Source organism: Epinephelus moara, chromosome 7 (assembly GCF_006386435.1).
Source record: "Epinephelus moara isolate mb chromosome 7, YSFRI_EMoa_1.0, whole genome shotgun sequence".
Taxonomy (NCBI): Eukaryota; Metazoa; Chordata; class Actinopteri; order Perciformes; family Serranidae; genus Epinephelus; species Epinephelus moara.
In genome coordinates this window covers 2,544,884-2,562,953 of record NC_065512.1, presented here as the reverse complement: position 1 = coordinate 2,562,953, position 18,070 = coordinate 2,544,884, and the positions used below count along the sequence as shown (strand labels likewise).

The 18,070-nt window shown below is 39.5% G+C and overlaps 3 protein-coding genes across 8 annotated transcripts in view; 2 read left to right on the top strand and 1 right to left on the bottom strand.

Annotated features, from left to right (window-relative positions):
- The window catches only part of pikfyve (phosphoinositide kinase, FYVE finger containing), a 34,986-nt gene extending 31,210 nt beyond the window's left edge, over positions 1 to 3,776 (bottom strand). For 2 of the 3 annotated variants that reach the window (XM_050048703.1, XM_050048704.1), the window contains exons 1-2: positions 3,007 to 3,051; positions 284 to 483 (exon numbers count right to left, since the gene is read on the bottom strand). In XM_050048703.1, coding sequence (XP_049904660.1) covers positions 284 to 483; positions 3,007 to 3,050 — 244 coding nt within the window. In that variant the 5' untranslated portion in view covers position 3,051. Of the gene's footprint in view, positions 1 to 283; positions 484 to 3,006; positions 3,052 to 3,625 lie in introns of those variants that run through there. The other variant, XM_050048705.1, reaches the window with a different exon arrangement.
- Positions 3,777 to 4,821: 1,045 nt separating this feature from the next.
- Positions 4,822 to 14,095, top strand: sgo2 (shugoshin 2). 4 transcript variants are annotated; one of them, XM_050049702.1, is made up of 10 exons: positions 4,822 to 4,978; positions 5,708 to 5,778; positions 5,857 to 5,959; positions 6,090 to 6,265; positions 6,406 to 6,480; positions 8,238 to 8,311; positions 8,429 to 8,580; positions 8,699 to 10,708; positions 12,597 to 12,711; positions 12,824 to 14,090. In XM_050049702.1, the coding sequence occupies exons 3-10, from the start codon at positions 5,875 to 5,877 to the stop codon at positions 12,957 to 12,959; spliced, it is 2,823 nt and encodes a 940-aa protein (XP_049905659.1). In that variant the 5' UTR covers positions 4,822 to 4,978; positions 5,708 to 5,778; positions 5,857 to 5,874; the 3' UTR covers positions 12,960 to 14,090. The 4 variants fall into 4 exon arrangements, with proteins under 4 accessions (XP_049905659.1, XP_049905660.1, XP_049905658.1 ...); XM_050049703.1 differs by lacking the exon at positions 5,708 to 5,778 and having other exon boundaries at positions 5,830 to 5,959; positions 12,600 to 12,711; positions 12,824 to 14,095; XM_050049701.1 differs by lacking the exon at positions 5,708 to 5,778 and having other exon boundaries at positions 5,830 to 5,959; positions 12,824 to 14,088.
- The window catches only part of LOC126393517 (uncharacterized protein C2orf80-like), a 6,316-nt gene continuing 1,542 nt past the window's right edge, over positions 13,297 to 18,070 (top strand). The window contains exons 1-7 of the mRNA XM_050049706.1: positions 13,297 to 13,384; positions 14,509 to 14,585; positions 14,667 to 14,748; positions 15,714 to 15,796; positions 16,735 to 16,825; positions 17,028 to 17,105; positions 17,233 to 17,320. Of these exons, the coding sequence (XP_049905663.1) occupies positions 14,545 to 14,585; positions 14,667 to 14,748; positions 15,714 to 15,796; positions 16,735 to 16,825; positions 17,028 to 17,105; positions 17,233 to 17,320 (463 nt within the window). The 5' untranslated portion in view covers positions 13,297 to 13,384; positions 14,509 to 14,544. The remainder of the gene's footprint in view (positions 13,385 to 14,508; positions 14,586 to 14,666; positions 14,749 to 15,713; positions 15,797 to 16,734; positions 16,826 to 17,027; positions 17,106 to 17,232; positions 17,321 to 18,070) is intronic.

The window sequence follows — 18,070 nt, the reverse complement described above, 5'->3', positions numbered from 1 at the left end:
CTGGCTGATTGGCATTATATAGCTTGAGCACCATTTGCACATGGCTTCCTATCATTGGTAAAAATTTCCCCCAGGAGGAGCTGGAAAGAATTACTGAGGAGAGGGATGTCTGGGGTGCCTTGCTCGGCCTGCTGCCCCCGAGACCTGGACCCGGATAAGCGGATGAAAATGGATGGATGGATGGATGGATGGATGGATGGATGGATGGATGGATGGACATCCATAACTACATCTACATGTTTTCGTGTGTGTGTGTGTGTGTGTGTGGACGGGCAGTCCTGACCTTTGTTGTTGAAACGAAACAGGTTGACAAAGGAGCTGTATGCGGAGCGGAGGGGGGGCTCATCCTGCTCCGGGGTCAGTGGTTTGAAGTGCGTCAGGTGCGAGGGGCTGGTGGGCGAGGTGACAGGCGGCTCGACGCTCCAGTCCGTTGAGGATGAAGACGAGGACTTGTCATCAGCAGCCATATCACTGCTGCTCCTGCTACAGATGCAAAATTAACCTCATGTAACTGATCAAATTTTCTTGTGGTGTGGTGTAAGGACTCTTTAGCTCTGCAATCACATCAGTTATGGTGATAAAAAATATCAGCAGCTGCTGTGTTTTCATTTGCTCGTTTTCACACCATCATCATCATCAGCATGAAGTTTCTCTTATCTAACTTGCTTTATACACAGAAACTACTCATTGCTGTTTGTTTATAACATAGTGCATGTCACTGACTCTGATCCGGACACACTCCTGACATGATACATTACATTAACACACATCCTACTATCATTACTATCACTCTTCTGACACATATTTTTGTACCTGTATTAAACTGTGAACTTTTACGCCCCCTGGACAACAATTTGCACATTCCTGCACCACTGTACACTTTACTTTCTTTTTATTTTGTATCATGTCTTTACATTGTTGCACCACGTTTAATGTTATGCATCAAATCACCAAGTCAAATCCCTGTGGATGCAAAGTTACTCTGCAATAAAACATGTCTGATTTCCTAATGTTGATAACTGACTTTCAGTGATTTGTTCTGACATTTAGTGACAGTTAATCAGAGCATCAAAATCATGTTCAGTCAAATCAGCACCACAATAAACCACTTTCTCACCAAAGCACTCAGCCCTCTTGTATCTCTGTGGATCTGACAGGATGTTGATACACCAGACTCAACTCAACCTTATACTTACTTATGAAATGCAACAGTAGGCAGCTTTAATCACGAAACAGCACCAGTGATATAAACATAATAACAGGTATTTCAGCTTTATAAGCTCACCCAGGGACACTGCTGTGATAGTCATCACAGCAGTGTCCAATGAGCTGTAAAAACCCTGTGATACAATACCACCAGCTCATAAACAGGAAGTCAAAATGTGCAACCTGCTGTGAAGCCTTTCAGGTTTTCCATAATAACATTTCTAAAACATCAGGTGTTAGCTGTACAAGACATCTGTCTGATTAAAAAGGGAGCTGTGGGACATGTTGTTGTTTTCCCTCAACAGGAAACAGATTTTAGTTTGTATTGAAATGTTTTTGAATCATTCTGCTGCTACAGTCAAAATTTAAACCATGTAATATCAGCTCACTGGATTAAAATGGTGGAATATAGCACATTTATTAAAATACTGTACTTAAGTGCAGATACGTTAAGTGTACTAGCACTTTACCTGAGTTATTTCTTTCCCTGCTCCTCTCTATTGCTACTCCACTGAGATTCAAAGGAGATATCGTACTTTTTACTCCACTACATTTATTAAATGGCTTTCACTACTTTACAAATCAAAACTTTTTCGTACAAAACACATAAAGAGCTGATAAAACATGACGTTTTGTCACAAATTAAACTACTACTGTTCCTGACAATACAAACAAGCAGAGCTGATATGATGAGTTAAATAACTGATTGCTGATTAACAGAAAATTAACAGAAGTTTTTTATGCAAACAGATTTCATGGCTCCAGCTTTATATTGTAATTATTTTAACAAATGAAATTAATTTTTAAAAGTTTTGAGGTTTGGACTAGGGGTGTTGCGATATACTGGTATTGACAATAAATTTAGAAATATTTGTGATATTTGAAAATGTTCACTATTCATTAAAGCAATTGCTCTTTTTTGTACAGTCTGACTGATGGCATTTTTTATTTCAAATTTTCCATAGATATCACCATAATATCATTATCGTGACGTGAACTCTTTTGCCCACGATAAACGTGTAGTGAAAACACTATTGTGGAATTATTTGAATATTTTACAATTATTTTTAAGAACATTTAAGGTTTAGACCTGGGGTGTCGCCATAAACCGGTATTGACGATAACTGTGATACTGAAACAAAATCACTATCCATGAGGCTTAAGTGGAAGTGCTCCGCTATGATTTTGACAAAAAATGAAAAATGAACTGCTAATTGAGAACTACAGCAGGCTAGTAAAAGGGACTAGGCTTTTAATTGAAGTTTTAAAGTACAATAATAACTCTGTAATACCGTGATACTGTGAGACAGCGATACTTTCTAAGACGGTTATTATACCGTGATAATCTCAGACCACTGCAACCCTAATCTTATCTCATTTTATTTCATCTTATCTCCTGAAAAAGAGATTAGCTCCACCTCAGTCACTCCAACGGTAAAATGCTGCTTTTATATTAATGCATGAGTAATAATTATTTTAAAAGTAAAACAATCATAGGAGATATTTTCCTGACTTCACTTACATACTTTTACTTTAGTTATAATTCAGTGCAAGGCTTTAACTTTTAAGAGCATTTTTTACAGTATGGTATCAGATGTTTTTACTTATTAATCTGAGTACTTCCTGTACCACTGCTGGGCTGCCCAACAGGTGAACTCAGGATATGAACGGATGATTGATTAGTTACAGACGGCTGACAGCGCTGCCCCACAGCTATCACCAAAACCTACATGTCTTGCCTTGTTCATTTAATAACAGTGTAAAAACGGGGAAACCCCCTCAAATCAAGTGTAGACTTACCCTTTGAAGAAAGCTACAGAGTTTGTGTTTGCTACGCATGCCATGTTAGATCATAAGAAGGGGAAGAAAGCAGAAGTAGCAGGCAGCATCACATTCCTCACCTCATCATGTGATCATAACAGGCCGGAGCATGACTACTGTATCCCCCTGGTCATTTGACAGCAAAGGACCAAGCCCTCCAGCCTTATCACACAGCTTTATCACACACGGCTAATGTACACAAGATAGCGGTCACTGTCACTTGGATGCGCTGCTTGTCTGCTGACAGATTACGACCCTGCAGAGGTTTAATATTTGAACAGGTTGACTTAAACTTAGCCTGAAACTGGCTTGTTAGCTAGCACTCAAATGTAGGCTCTGCCAGCTAATTCCACTTCCATTGATTTATCTAACATGTCAGCGTGTTTGTTAGATGCAGCAGTTACAGCCACATTAATGCATATTATAATGAATGTGTATTTTATTAGCAGCAGCTCCCTGAAACACAAAGTGTTTAGCCGAGCTAGCTAGCGTTAGCCTCCTAAGCTAGCTAGCCGGTTAGCTGCAACAGCCTCATTGTTGGAAGAAATGACGCATGAACTATGACTGAACCGCCGTGACAGCGAGAAATGACAATTACCCGTTCACTGTGTGAATCTGACATCAATGTTTGAAGCAGTCCGACCTCGAAGACATCTGTAAAAAGATCTGGCAGAAGGAGCCGAACACCGTACACGAGCAGCCCTGACGAATCGAGACCTGCGCTCAATGCAACTGTTGTGATCGGGAGAAAAGGCAGAAGAGGTCGAACACAGAGAAATCGATTGAGACATTCTGTTCTCATGACAGGATGAAATCTGGACACAGTGGTGTTGCAGGGATGTTGACATAATAAATATAATCTTCTTATGGGTAAATACCATGTTCATTGTAGCAATTGGAGGAACAGTAAACCCTGTAACTGGTTTATAAATTACTGTAAGTTGTTTTTCTTGTCACTGGAAAAAATGAACTCTAGCAGGACTGCAAGAAAGATGTGTCGACTTTTCGACCCCCCCCCCCCCCCCCCCAGTTTATTTATTTTGTTTACTTATCTATTTTTTTCCTCGTCTTATTATAGAAGGAACATACTCTACAAAATGATGTGTGTTCTTGTATGTTCTACAAATGACCATTAAAAATAAAATACATATACAAAAATAAGAATAGGGACAAAAACAAGAATAAAACAATCAGAATAAGAATAAAAAATTGAATAATGATAGAAATTAAAAAAATAAAAATAAGGACAAGAATTAGAATAAAAAAATCAAAATTAAAATAATAATAAGAATGAGAAAAAATAGAATAGAATAAAATAAGGATAACAGTAAGAATAAGAATAATAAGAATAAAAATGATAAGAATAAGGGCAAGAATTAGAATAAAAAATGTAATTAAAATAAAAATAAGAATGAGAAAAAATAGAATAGAATGAAAACAAGGATAACAGTAAGAATAATAAGAATAAGAACAAAATTAAGGACAAGACTAAGAATAAAAAATAAAAATAGAATAAAAATTACAATAAAAATAAGAATAACAGTAAGAATAAAAATAGAAATAAAAATAAGATTAAAAACAAAAATAAAAATATGAATAAAAACACAGGAATAAGAATAAAAATAAGAAAAAGATTTAGAGTAAAAAATGAGAATTAAAAAAAAATAAAAATTAAAAAAGAATAAAAATAAAATCTACTCTAAACTCAATTTACACTCGCGTAATCTCGCTTCTGATTGGACCCGAGCATCTATGACACGCCTTCGGGCGCATGCGCAGAGAAATCGCGGACTTCTTGTTTATGTTTAAATGAGATCAGCAGCGTTTCCTGAGGTGAATTTAACTCGTTAAGATGAATTATTATCATCATGAGCTTAATTTGATCATTTAACGAGGATATTTGTTTGCAAGTGACAAACAAATATCTGCCGCTGGTTTACGTTTAATATCGGTAAGTTTTGTTTAAATTAAGAGTTAAGTTACACCGGGTGAGCATCATGTTAGCAGGTTTACCATTTTATATGTTAAGCTAGCTAACGCTAAAGTTAACGTCAGGTACAGTTAACGTTAGGACGAGGAAATACGCAGTTTTTTTGAGTTTGTTAGCAAATTCAATTACAAACCGTCGCTTTAACATGTTCAGCTACAGATGGGAAAAGTGTTGGTCGGGTAACGTTAACGTAGCAAACGGTCATAACCGTTGGTTAAGTTACGTGAACGTTAAGCTAACTTAATGTTTATTGTTCAAATGTAACGTTCGGGTTGTCGTTTAGATCAGTAACTTAGGCATTATGTGGATAATGTGTGTAACTAGGCGTATTTAGTGGAGTGTAACTAATATTAGCTGTAAGTACATTTACTCAAGTAACGTTACTGTCCAAATTTCAGGTACATGTCCTCTACTGGACTATTAACATTTTATGCAGCTGTGTACTTCTACTCTACTACATCTCAAAAGGGAAATATTGTTCTTTTTACTTCACTACATTTGTCTGACAGCTTTAGTTACTTTTTACGTTACAGTTCTTCACCCTGCTCCCGTCCATTGAAGGCAGTGTAGCTCCAGATTTGGTTTTAATTTACTTTCATAACTTTTAATCTGAGAGACTCTGAATACAGAACTCCTACGTGTGGTTCAGAATTTTCACTGTGAGCTAATAGTACTTTTACTTAACTAAAGGATCTGAATACTTCTTCCACCACCGCACATCACTCATCAGAAGCAGTGTTGGCCAACTGTCACACGCTGCTGCACGTGTGAGTGTTAGTGTACAAAAGCAAACATGTTTTGTTTTCTTTCAGATTATTAATTTCATCACTGGTGCGGCTCTACATATTCATCTAGTCATGTTACCTTTGAGTGTGATGAGGCCTTCAAAGCCTGCCAAGCAGACGTCAGCTGCAGCGTCAAAGATCAAAAATAAGATCCTCAGTGAGTCTGTCCCTCATTTGAGCACATTTACAAACATATATATATATATGTGCGTTTGTGTTGCACAACTGCATTATGCCACGAGAATATGTTAAATTAATACTGTGATGTTTCTTCTTGACCACACCAGACACCTCCTCCTTCTTCAAGGTCTCTTTGAAGACCAACAACAAGGCCTTAGCTCTGGCTTTGGAGGCCCAGAAGGAGAGGAGCAGGCAGCTGGAGATGCACGTGGTGTACCTTCAGAAACAAGTGGAGGCTCTGTGCTTCGAGTTGGCCACCAAGAAATACAAGCACAGGAAACTGGTAGGTTTGTTATTTGCTCAGATTTATGTAGCGTGACAGTAGCTGACATCAAGACCACAATTTCTGATCATATTAAATATTTGTTTTTCACAAACTATCTCAGAATTGTTGTTTGAGCCGATGCTGTTTTTCTCTCACAGCTGGTCATCTTGAAAACCCTCCACAGCAGCACGCTGCAGCACCTGGACATGGTGGCCGACCTGTTCCCTGACAGTGTAAGGATTCCTCTCAAGATGTATTAACAACTTTTGTTTCGTATGGCAAGTTTGAGATGTAGGGGGTGGATATGATCAAAGTTATACTCAAAAATAGCACCGCATCATCCTGTGTAGAGCCTTTCAATCAAGAATGCATATTTATTTATTTAAGCCACTGAGGGGTAAACAGGGAGAACTTGTTCGGACACGTGTTCTGGGCAAAACAATAAACCAGTGTCCAATACGCAGTCGGTGCACTTGCTTACCTTAGCACAGGTAGAAAAAAACAGCTTAGTCCATATCATCACAGGTAACGCTGCCAAGCTGCCAAGCTGCCACACTGCCATACTGACACAGTCAAAAAACGGTTTGCTTCCCCTTCACACACACCTCCAGCTCCTGACCTGGAGCTTACCTATATGCACTTCCTGTGCTAATGCTCCACCCAGTGTTTGAACACAAAAACTACATATACATGCATATGGTCACTTGTATTATATAAACATAAAAAATAATTTGAAAAGACAAAAATTACATTACATCCAACATCTTGATTTGAAAATTTTACAGTATTTAAGTGAAATATCGACAATTTCATTCATCAAAAAGTCAAATGAATGTTTGTCCCAAGGAAACGAGAACTGTGGACCATGATAGCTCACAGAAAAATTGTTTTGGGATAATATTTTATTGAAGGATTGCCCATCTCCTCTGTGACGTCTGAGGCGTAAATATGTATGTAAGCTTTGTTTAACCAGGTGATCTCATTGTTACAAGATCTCTTTTGAACTGGTTACAGAGGAGAGGAAACACACATAACAGAGCCAATCACACACGAGCAAATGCGTACAAACAACATTGGCATCCAAAAAGAAAAGTCCAAAATTAAAGATTGGAATTATTATTATTATTATTATTATTATTATTAATTCATCCAGTGGGATCACACTTTAAAGTTTTAAAGTCCTTTGTAATTCATTCACTTTGTTTGATGCAAAATAATATGATTATCATATGTTAATTATGTCATGTGAAGAGTCAGGCACCTGGTCTGATGAACAGATGCGTCATATTTGAGAACAGAAGTGATGGCAGCTTTGTGTAAATGCTCGTGTGTAGTTCTTTTCTTGTTGCTAATAAGGACCAGCCTGCTTTTGATATTTATTATCAATATTCATTTGCTGTAATGAAAAGCAGGGCACAGTAGTTATCTGCAGCATGTTGTTTTAAAGCAATATGAGCAGCATATGAGAATGGGATATCTTCAAAGTCTAACACCTCATTTTCACACTGGTTTTTGTGTTAATCATTTCACACAGGTTGTAAAAGTCAGACTGCAGTCTTACCAAATTCACACATATTCATAAGGCTGAAAGATAGTGGTAGAAAATACCTGGCAATATCAAATCATACTGAACATAAAGTAAAAAGTTACGCCTAGAACATAAACATAACTTTTCCAAGAGCACACACCTGTAATAATAGGTGTTCAAAACTTTCTATTTTAATTTTCCAATGTGCTCTCTGTTCATCTACATTCATTGTTTTCCTTCATTTGAGGTTTGACAGGCGATCATTTAATTACATCAACTCGTTGCACCATCTACTGCAGACTTCAGACTGGAGAATTAGCGCCACCCACTGCTTATCTTGACAAACCAGCTAAATTTGCACTTTGATTTGCAGATTTTCTTAAGATCCTGTTAAATTTTGCACTACATTTGAATGGAAATCCAACTATCATCTACGATTGTGACTGTATTTATTACCTGCAGGATCTTCCCAGACTATCTGCAGACAACGAGACCTCATCTGGTGACATTGACACAGAACATCTTGTAGTGGGAAGGTAAGTAAATACTGTATACAGATTGATAAGTGCTATGAACTTGGTTTTAGGTACCTGTGAGTGACATCTTTGTCTTTGTCTCGCTCCCCCTTTCCCCTCTCTAACTCCCATTATCAGTCTAACAGATCAGTTACCTCCTCAACCAGACGTTGCAGGGCGTTTGATGTGTCCCCTTGAAAAAGAACCAGCAGACTTGCCTGAAATAAAATTTGGTGCAGATGTCTTCAACACTCAGAACACACCCCAAAAGGCCACTGATATTTGCAGTGGTAGGGAGCTTTAGAATTTTTTGTGTTACTCATCATACGTCATCATATTTGTTATTCACTGCCCTGAGATATTGACGTAGAATTCCCAGGAAATTAGTTATTTGTTTATTTTTCACAGATGCAGAGAAAAGGCGATCGAGCCAGCTCGTACGAGCCCCCCTGGCAGGAGCATCCCGTCCGTCCAGCAGACTCAGGGAAGAAGTAGAGAGGCTGTCGATGATGTTCTCTCAGTCTGGTTTTGACATGAATTCAATCCCCCTGCTTCAGAACAGTCAAACCCCCTCAGCTGAGAGCACATGTGAAAGACCCGAGCCATCTGTTTCCAGTGACGTTCACCTTCCCAGCAGCTCAGTCGTGGAACCAGAACATAGGAACAAACATGAGAAGACTGTGCTTCTGAATACAGCTATGGAAATGACACTAAGTAATGCTGCTGAGATAGTCACCGTGGAAACCAAGGCCAAAAAAACGGGCCGCTCTGGCAAGCCGAAGGGTAAGAAGAATAAGGAACAAGCCTGTGGGTCGAGTGAGGCTGAAAATCCACAAGTGAAGAACTCTGAAGTTTCTCCTGCTGACACTTTGTTACAGACAGAAAGCAGTGTGCTAGATGACGTTACACACCCAGAGGTTACTGAGGTTATTCAGGCACCCAAAACAAAGAGTGGGAGTGTCCTCACCTCACGTATCCCGAAATTTAACAAGTCTGTAGCTAGCAACCATCAGAAAACAGCAAAGGACAAAGCTGTATCCCGTGACCATACCAAGTCAAAGACAGAGTCCTGTGAGACGCAGGATCTGGACGATTATTTCATGGATCCTGAAAATAAATTCTCAAAATCCGGCAAAGGTGTAAAATCACCACGAGAGAACGATACAGCAGAAGAGGCACGGTCCAAAATCACATGCAGGAGGACTAAGAGCAGGAACATGTCTTCAGTCAGCAGGAAAACGTTTGTCAGTTTGCCTCCACTGTCGCATGAAAGTGAGAGTCCATCCAACATGGAGCAGGTCCACAGTGAAGTGGATGAGGGAGATAAGGGAATATATGAAGCATGCAGAGACCAAGAATCACCTGAAGAGTTCCTGTTTTGTGCAGATGAGGTCACACATCCAGAGTCGGAGCATGTGGGCAAAACACCACAGAGCAAACTGAAGACAAACTCTGGTCAGAAGTCGAGATGCAGAGGGACATTTGTCGTCTCAGTTCCCAGGGACAGCACCTTATCAAACAGTGCATCAGTGGAAGTGAGCGCTGTAGAGCAGGACTTAATGTCTCCTACAGGTTCCTCCACCTGTGAGGCAGAAGCAACGGATGTCCCTTTGAAACCATCAGAATCAAACCCACAGACACCGAGCTCCTGTAAGCGTCCCTGGCTCGCCACCCTGGATTCAGGAAGCCCTCAGGAGGATTTGAGCAGCAACGATAACCATGAAGCACTGCCGCTGGACCAAGACTGCACTTTAGAAACTGCGTTTCAAAAACCTAAAAAAGCCAGGAGAGAGGAAACGAGTCGATCCAGTAAGAAGAAAGCCGAGTGTGTTGATCATTTAAGTGACAGGAAAAAGAAGAATAAAAGCACCCGTAGCAACAGAAGAGTTAGATCTGAGGATGAAGCAGGTCATCTGGAGGACCATGGTGATGCCTCACCTCTCTGTGGTTTTGATGGCACTGGAAGAAACAAACAATTAGATGATTTACAAGTAGCAGAGTCACACTCTGATATCACTGAAGAGCACAACATCTTTGTACATTTATATGAGTCAAAGTCCAAGACGGCTCAGAATCCAAAAAGATGTAGGAAGGCGTCCAAGCTGCAGACACCCACAGAAACTAGAAACCCAAGAGAGACGTTTGTCGTCTGCAGGCGGAAAACTCAAGACAGTGTTTCACTAAATAACACGAGGACATCCAGTGTGTCACACAGTCACACGGTGGACATCAGTGAAGAGGTGCTTCATCAGAATCTAGGCGACCTGCTGACCGATGAGATGCCACCATGGCTGGACATGGATGTCAGCGTTGCCGACACTGAAGTGGGCTCTTTACTCGCCACTCCCAGGAGGACGGCGTCAAGCAGGGCGGCAGTGATCGAGGAGCCTGCTGATGTCACAACTGAAGCCTCTCCAGGTGAGGTTTCCTTTGATGTGTCTTTTTTTACTCTTATTAAATGTCTTGATAGACAGTCAGACTCCTGCGAAGTCTTCTATTGTCACATTTGTTCAGTTTTTCTGTATGGAAGCATTATGGATTCACCTGAGAGTGTTAGTGAGTGAGTCAGTTTTTCTGAATCAATTAGATTATTATCTCACAATTATGAGAGAAGTCTTCATGGAAAAAATTCTGTTTTTTTTTTTCTGAATTACCGACATAATCCTGTAAATTGTTGTTTTCTGCGTGAACAAGATTATTATCTTATTCAGAAAAACAGGCAGAATCTTTTCTCCATAAAAGCTTTTGTCGTAATTCTGAGGAGGGCTAATAATCTCATACATTCAGAACCTGAGCAGAAAACTTTAATGGAAACTTTTTACATAATTCTGAGATAAAAATCTCGTTAATACAGAAAAACAATTTTATTTAATTTATTTATTTTTAAGGAAAATCATCACGCTTCCATAGTTCTGCAGTGACAACATCAAGTAATGAAGTTAGGTGATATTGAAGCTACATTACAACCTTAATATCCACCATAAAATAATAATAATCAAACTAAGGAAATAACCAGCGAAAGACAATACTGTCAAAAGTCTAATCTTAATATAGCAAATATCTATAATCAAACAACACTACCTATTATTGATTTTAAAAAAAAAACAGCTAAATATTAGGGGTGGGGATCTCCAGAGGCTCCACGATATGATATTATCACCATACTCATGATGGTACAATATTATTGCGAGCTTAAATATGTTCGATGTGCTGAATATTGCAAAAAATGTATTGTAATATATTACCTTTTTTTTCAACTGTAAATTATGTCCACGAAGGAAAACTGTGTCGCTATCAGTTTTATCTAATAAATTAAAGTTTTCAGTCTGTTCATCTCACTTCAGACATTTTGGTTTCAGCAAAATGTCTGAAGCAATTGATTTTATTATTCTAGTAGTTAATAATTTATATAATAAAAATATCAATACTTGGCACTGTGTGAGGATACGATGTTAACACACAAAAATATAACGTTACTTTGCTATATTGATTTTTTCCCCCACCCTTAGTAAACACTGACAACACATAGCTCCCACATCCTCAAAAACCCTTTTATTCATTAAAGAAAGCTGCTAAAATTCTAAATGTTAAATGTGTGGAGACCAGAACATTGTAAAAAAAAATAATAATAATGATAAAATAAATTAAGGTCTAAAATTGGGAACATTTTGACCTAAATCAGGAACTATCTAATCAGAGACTAAGGACACAAGATTACAAATCTGACCAGACATTCACAGTCAGCTGTTGGTACTTGACAGTTTTTAATAATCCGCTTCTTGAACTCATTTCAGTGGAAGAAAAAAGTAAAGTACTTGTAGTACTAGCTCACAGATAGTTTGGTGGTATAAACTCAGTTTTTGAGACATTTCTGCTTCCATGCCAATAAAAAGGAAGTGAAGGGATTTATTTTAACACACAGTTTAAAGAGGTTGACAGGATGGACTGTGTGTTATTCAGAGTAACAGATGTGGCTGTTGATTTTTTATTAAATACCACTGTTCAGTGCTGTGAGAACCAGATGTGAAGTGAATCAAATTTACCCACATTTAATGGTTGTCAAGGCAGAAATCTCAGAGAGATATATATTCTAAAATGGCAAAAATCAGCACAGCTGGATACCCAAACATATAAGTGAGCACATGTTGTCTTATAATGTGAGTGAACTGACACTTAAGTGTTGGAATGGCTGATTTTATTTCTAGTTTTTGTGTTGTAGTAAAAAGAAACCTGCAGTTAGTGTCTCTGTAAATGTGTTTTCAGTTTTTATTCCTTTATTAACTGAATCAGATTTATTGTGTTACAGCAGGAAGAGTGTTAACGTCACTGACCAACACCATTACAACCCCAGACAGTGAGAACGGAGGCAGAACCAGGAGACGAAAAGCTGCCATCAGCTATAAGGAGCCGTCCCTCAACAGGTGAGGACATCGTGTTCATCATCTGTACCTACGACACTGTTTCAGTCCTGATTATACCAGAAAACAGCAGGAAATAATTGGTTCTATATCTTTTTTTTTTCTTCTGCAACAGCAAAATGAGGCGTGGAGATAAATTCACCGACAGCGAGTTTCTGAGTTCTCCAGTGTTCAAGGACAACAAGAAAAAGAAGAAGCAGAAGAAAACTGCAGCCAACCCCAAACTGGAAACATCCGTTTTGATGGACTGATTATTCTTTTTCTTTTCTTTTATCTTGATTTATTTTAAGTTGGTTTCTTAATAAAGGCATGCAAAGACACAAACATGTTCTCTGGCAGCCATGTTTTGCAGATTAAAGCAGACAGATGTGTGTGTTCCTCTGCAGGATTCACCTTTCACATCACAAACACTGAAACTAATCTGTTCTGATAACCACTGCTGCTCTCATTCACTGTGTGTGGTTGGTAATGGTATGAGAGATTGACGGGGGGTTGGTCATGAATGATTCATCCCAGGCTGTTCACCTGAGACGTCTGTTCCACATCGCTGTCAAAGGCTTGTGTTGCCCAGAAAGGTTACCACGTAGCGTCACTGCAGCCAACCATGTGTAGGATTATGTATCATCATGTGAACTGAGGGTCTGTGAGCGTGTTGACTGTCAGACAGAATTGTGTGGTGAGTACTTGAATGTTGGATCTTTATAAAATATACTACTAACTGTTCTTTATTTCTCTGCACATTAAAATTTATGTCTGCACAGGAGAGATGGATTCAGCTTCAGATGTGTTGCACTTGAGTTTTTAAAGTGGACTTGTTTTACTGGACAGTCGACATATTTGTTGGTAACTCTGCATGTGGGAACAACAAAGTGTCAGGTTCATGTCCTGTCTATGTCGCAGCAGTAAATCAACCCCTTTATTGTTTAGTTTTTTTATGGTGTGTGAAAGTAGCCTTCCTTCCCACCAGTGCATTTGTTTTTACTGGATTTGCCTGTTACTCACAGGGTCCCCACAGGTCTTTGAAATCCTTTAAAGTTCGTGAATTTAAAGGGAAAAAATCATGGCCTTGAAAGTTACAAAAAGATAAAGAGACAGGTCATTGAAAGTGCTTGAATTTATATATTTTGTACAAGAATAAAAAATTGAACTAACCCTGATCAGTGTCTCAGACTATTCAGTTCAACCTTATTGTATTCCAACTCGCATTTGTGATTGTATTTCTTTGATTATGTATGTATGCATACTATTATGCATCTCTGAATCTATATTTATCTGTAGCAACATTACTTGAAATAAGGGGTAGGTCAAGATAAGTGCATCACTTCTACCTACTCCTTTTCGAACGCTAAATATTTACCTCTGTTACTATGATTGATTTTTTGTTTGTTTTTTGGTTTTCTTGTATGACTGATTACCTTATTGATCACCTACATTTTGTTCTATTTTATCTATGTTCAAAATAAAGATTAAAAAAATATATATATATAAAGCTCAATATCACAAATCACAATTTGCCTCACAGGGCTTTACAGCATACGACACCCCTCCATCCTTTGGACCCTCACAGCTGATCAGGAAAAACTCCCCAAAAAATCCTTTTAATGCGGCTAAAAAGTGGTGGAAGCCTCAGGAAGAGCAACTGAGGAGGGATCCTTCTCTCAGGGCGGACAGACGTGCAATAGATGTCGTGTCGGGTCCTTGATTTGATGTTCAAGAAGGCGTAAAATCCTAGTATTAAATGTGATATTGTATTTAAGAAGTCAGAAAATATTAAGATGTTCTTTTGTTTTTGTTTTTCAGGGGTCCTACATTTAAAAAAAGAGATTCATTCAGAAAATGGAGGCACGGCAGCTGAAAAGAGACGTTCAGGCTCTTATGTGAGTGAATATCTGCAGCCTGTTGGGAAAAAAAACACATTACAATCACAACTCATTGATTTTTCTCTCTGATCTGAACAGTGGTAATTACATTGGACAGAAACTCAGAGAAAATTCTTTTGATCCAAAAGGGAAGGGGACCTCCACGATGCTGGATGACCTGGTAACAACATGAGATAGTTTGTGTCTAGAGCAGTGGCGTAAGATAGTCATGAAAGGCCCTTTAGTGCACGCTATCGTGCATCTATCGTCTTGTCACATGATCAGAGACCTGACAGTGGATAACATTAACATACTGCAATCATCGTTGCATATCTGTATCACAAAAAAATACCAAAGAAAATTAGAAATTATTCATTTAATTTAACAATTCCAAGGTTATTTTGAATAAGCATATAATTTTGTGATAGATGTTGGTGGAGACGTTTCCCTTTTTGAAGGGCATATATTAGATTAGATTCAACTTTATTCTAATGTAATCTGATATATGTCTTTAATGGGGCAAAAAAGTGGTGGAAACATCAGGAAGAGCAACTGAGGAGGGATCCCTCTCTCAGGATAGACAGACGTGCCATAGATGCCGTGCTGAGTCCTTGAATTTGATGTTCAAGAAGGTGGTGGCAAGGTGGCAATAACTCATAAGGGCTCATTCTCCACCCAACACATTGTTCTCTCTATGGGCCCCCACCTTACAGGCCCTGCGACTGCACTCTGTATTTACGCCCCTGCTCTGGAGCTACGATGAGTCTGTGTTAAAGGTCTAGTGTGAAGGATTTAGTGACATCTAGTGGTCAGGTTGCAGATCACAACTGAGACTTCTCCTTTGTGCAAAGTGTGACGGGAACTACAATGGCCGACGCAAAAAATGTGAATTACCCTGTCGAGAACCAATGTTTGGTTTGTGCATTATGGGCTAGAAACATAGCGGACTCTGTGGACCCGCTCCATATGTAGATTTAAACTCTCATTCTAAGCTAATGAAAGTCATGAATGTTATATCTTATTTCTGACAACGGATGCCTCTGAATGCTTCACACTGGACCTGAAACTGTGAACATCAGTGGATAGATGACACAATGAAGCAGCAGAGGTGTACAAACAAAATAATGTTTGTAACTAATGTTACAGGCTCACTATGACCTGGCCATCAGTGTTGCCCTGTGGTGGTTGGACAGAGAAGAGGGACAGGACATGCTGGACAGAGACATCATGTAAGCTACTTGTCTTTTAGTAGAGGTGGAAGACAAACTTGAATCTGTTGTTATAGTAAAAGTAGTACAGTGTTATACGTAAATATCCTGCATTCAAAATCTTATTATCTTAAAGTTCACAGGTGTTGCCATCAAAATGCACTTACAGTTCTAAAAGTAAAATTACTCATGCAGAATAATTACAGCTTATTGAGTCGCCCCCTAGGGGCCACTTTTCAACAACAAATCATGTCAAGATTTTACTGTAGTAAAAGTACAAAAGTATTTGCAGCAAAATATAGTTAAAGCTCCATCATATCAACATTTCTAAAGTGACGTAGCTCTGATTACATGTATATGAGTTGAGTTCTCCAGGAGGTGGAGAGGATGGTGGACGGCGTGAGACCTAGATGTGACAGCAGCAGATCACTGTGATCACCAACAAACAACAAGTCTAGTCCTTTTTAACGAATGGACCGGACATTTCCAGATGTGTTTGTAGCAGCCAAACATGATCTGTCCAAAGTTGTTTTTGTGCCTAAACATAACCACATGTTCCCACAGAGCTGTCACAACATAAAACTGAAACCTGAAATGTAAAGAGGCGTAAAGTTTCAACAAACCAGCTTCTTATTAAACGTACTATTCAAACATATCCATGGTTTGCAGAGACGTACATTTGTTCTGGTGACTGGGTTCATTTGTGTCTCTAAATGTCAGAATGGTGTCACTTGTGTTGGAACTAGCTGTGCTGTCACACTGTGTGAGGAAACAAGGTGACATTAAAAATGTAGGAGGATAAACAGCACTTGACAGGTTTATATTTAGACACTGAGAGGGATGATGGCTGACCTGTGGCAGGTGACCATCTCCTGGAGGCCCCTGACCTGGGTAGAAATACTCATCTGGGTTCTTTGGCTGTGGAGTTGCTCTAAATGAAACTTTCCTCTTTACCACAGCGGAACAACAAGCAGCGCAGGAAGTGCCAAGTACCCAAATCGCTTAGAGCGGGAGGCCATGATCCTGTCGTCCTTCGCTGGGATAATCATGGTAGGTGTCATCGGTACAAGAATGCAGCTTTGATTAAAGCCTGATGACCCAGTTAAGTTTGAGTTACCTAAGGCCAAAGAAGGAGCATCTATATTTGGGTATGGGCTCAGTTGGGGAAGTCAAACATGAGAATCTGGAAGTGAAATGAAGGATTGTTTTTTAGTTGCTTGTTTCTAACCTCTGCAGTGTTTCTTTGTTTCAGAACAGCCTCCCAGTGGAGGAGATCTTGGCTCTGTACAGGTGTAAACCAGCTGCTTCGTATCCCAACCAGCAGTCCAAGGTATCAGAGTATCCTGGCTCAAATTTTAGTCTCATACTCAGATGTAACAGATACAGTATGTGTCTTAATTTTTTGGTACATATTTGTAGTACATCATTTTGGTAATAGGAACTTTTTTTAACCGCAGGGCATGATTGTGTACCCCTTCACTCTGTCCTACCATCCCTTCGCCATGCTTGGCTCTTACAAGGCTGTGCACCACTCCAAGAAGCACAGTAAGTGTGTAGACATGTTGTCTGGTGTTATCTGGTGTGTGATGGTGCCTTCTGAAATGGGTTGGGCTGAGTGTGTCTGAGAGACTCACAGATGAGGCACGAATCCACGGTTTAAAATAACCAGTCCATACCCATTGAGTGCACAGTTGCCCACGTACAGTTTCACATGGTGTGTGTTTGGGATACAGGTCATAGGAAACTGCAGATTAAATAGTCAACTGAACCCATTAAAGGCACTGTATGTAAGAATGTGGCCAAAACGGTTACTGCACTCAAATTCAAAATACTGCTGCGAGTTGTGTCCGCCCCCCCTCCCCTACAGATTCGAGGTTGACTGATTTGTTTGCCCACAGGCGGCTGCCGTGGCAGGGCCGCGTCATCGCTTCCTTGATCTTCGGTTTTCCAGCGGACCGTTCGAGCAAGTCCGGCTTCTCTGCTGCTAACGCTGCTGCCGGGATACAGCTCATGAGGAGCCAGCTGCTAATGCTATGTACCGGGACACTGCTAACGCTGCTTGTCGTGCTGCTGTAGCTCAGTCGTAACTGTAACTGATGCTGAGACTCTACTGACTGCGTGACTGGTGGATGGCGGTGGGTGGCGCAACAGGCCAAAACACAAATTCAAAACATAAACATGATTTGCGGACCGTAAATTTTTTTTTAAATGCGAATATTCTGGCTGTACTATTGTTGTCGGTGAGATCAGTATGTTATATGAACATTATTCCTTAGTCTCTGTGACATATTAGGA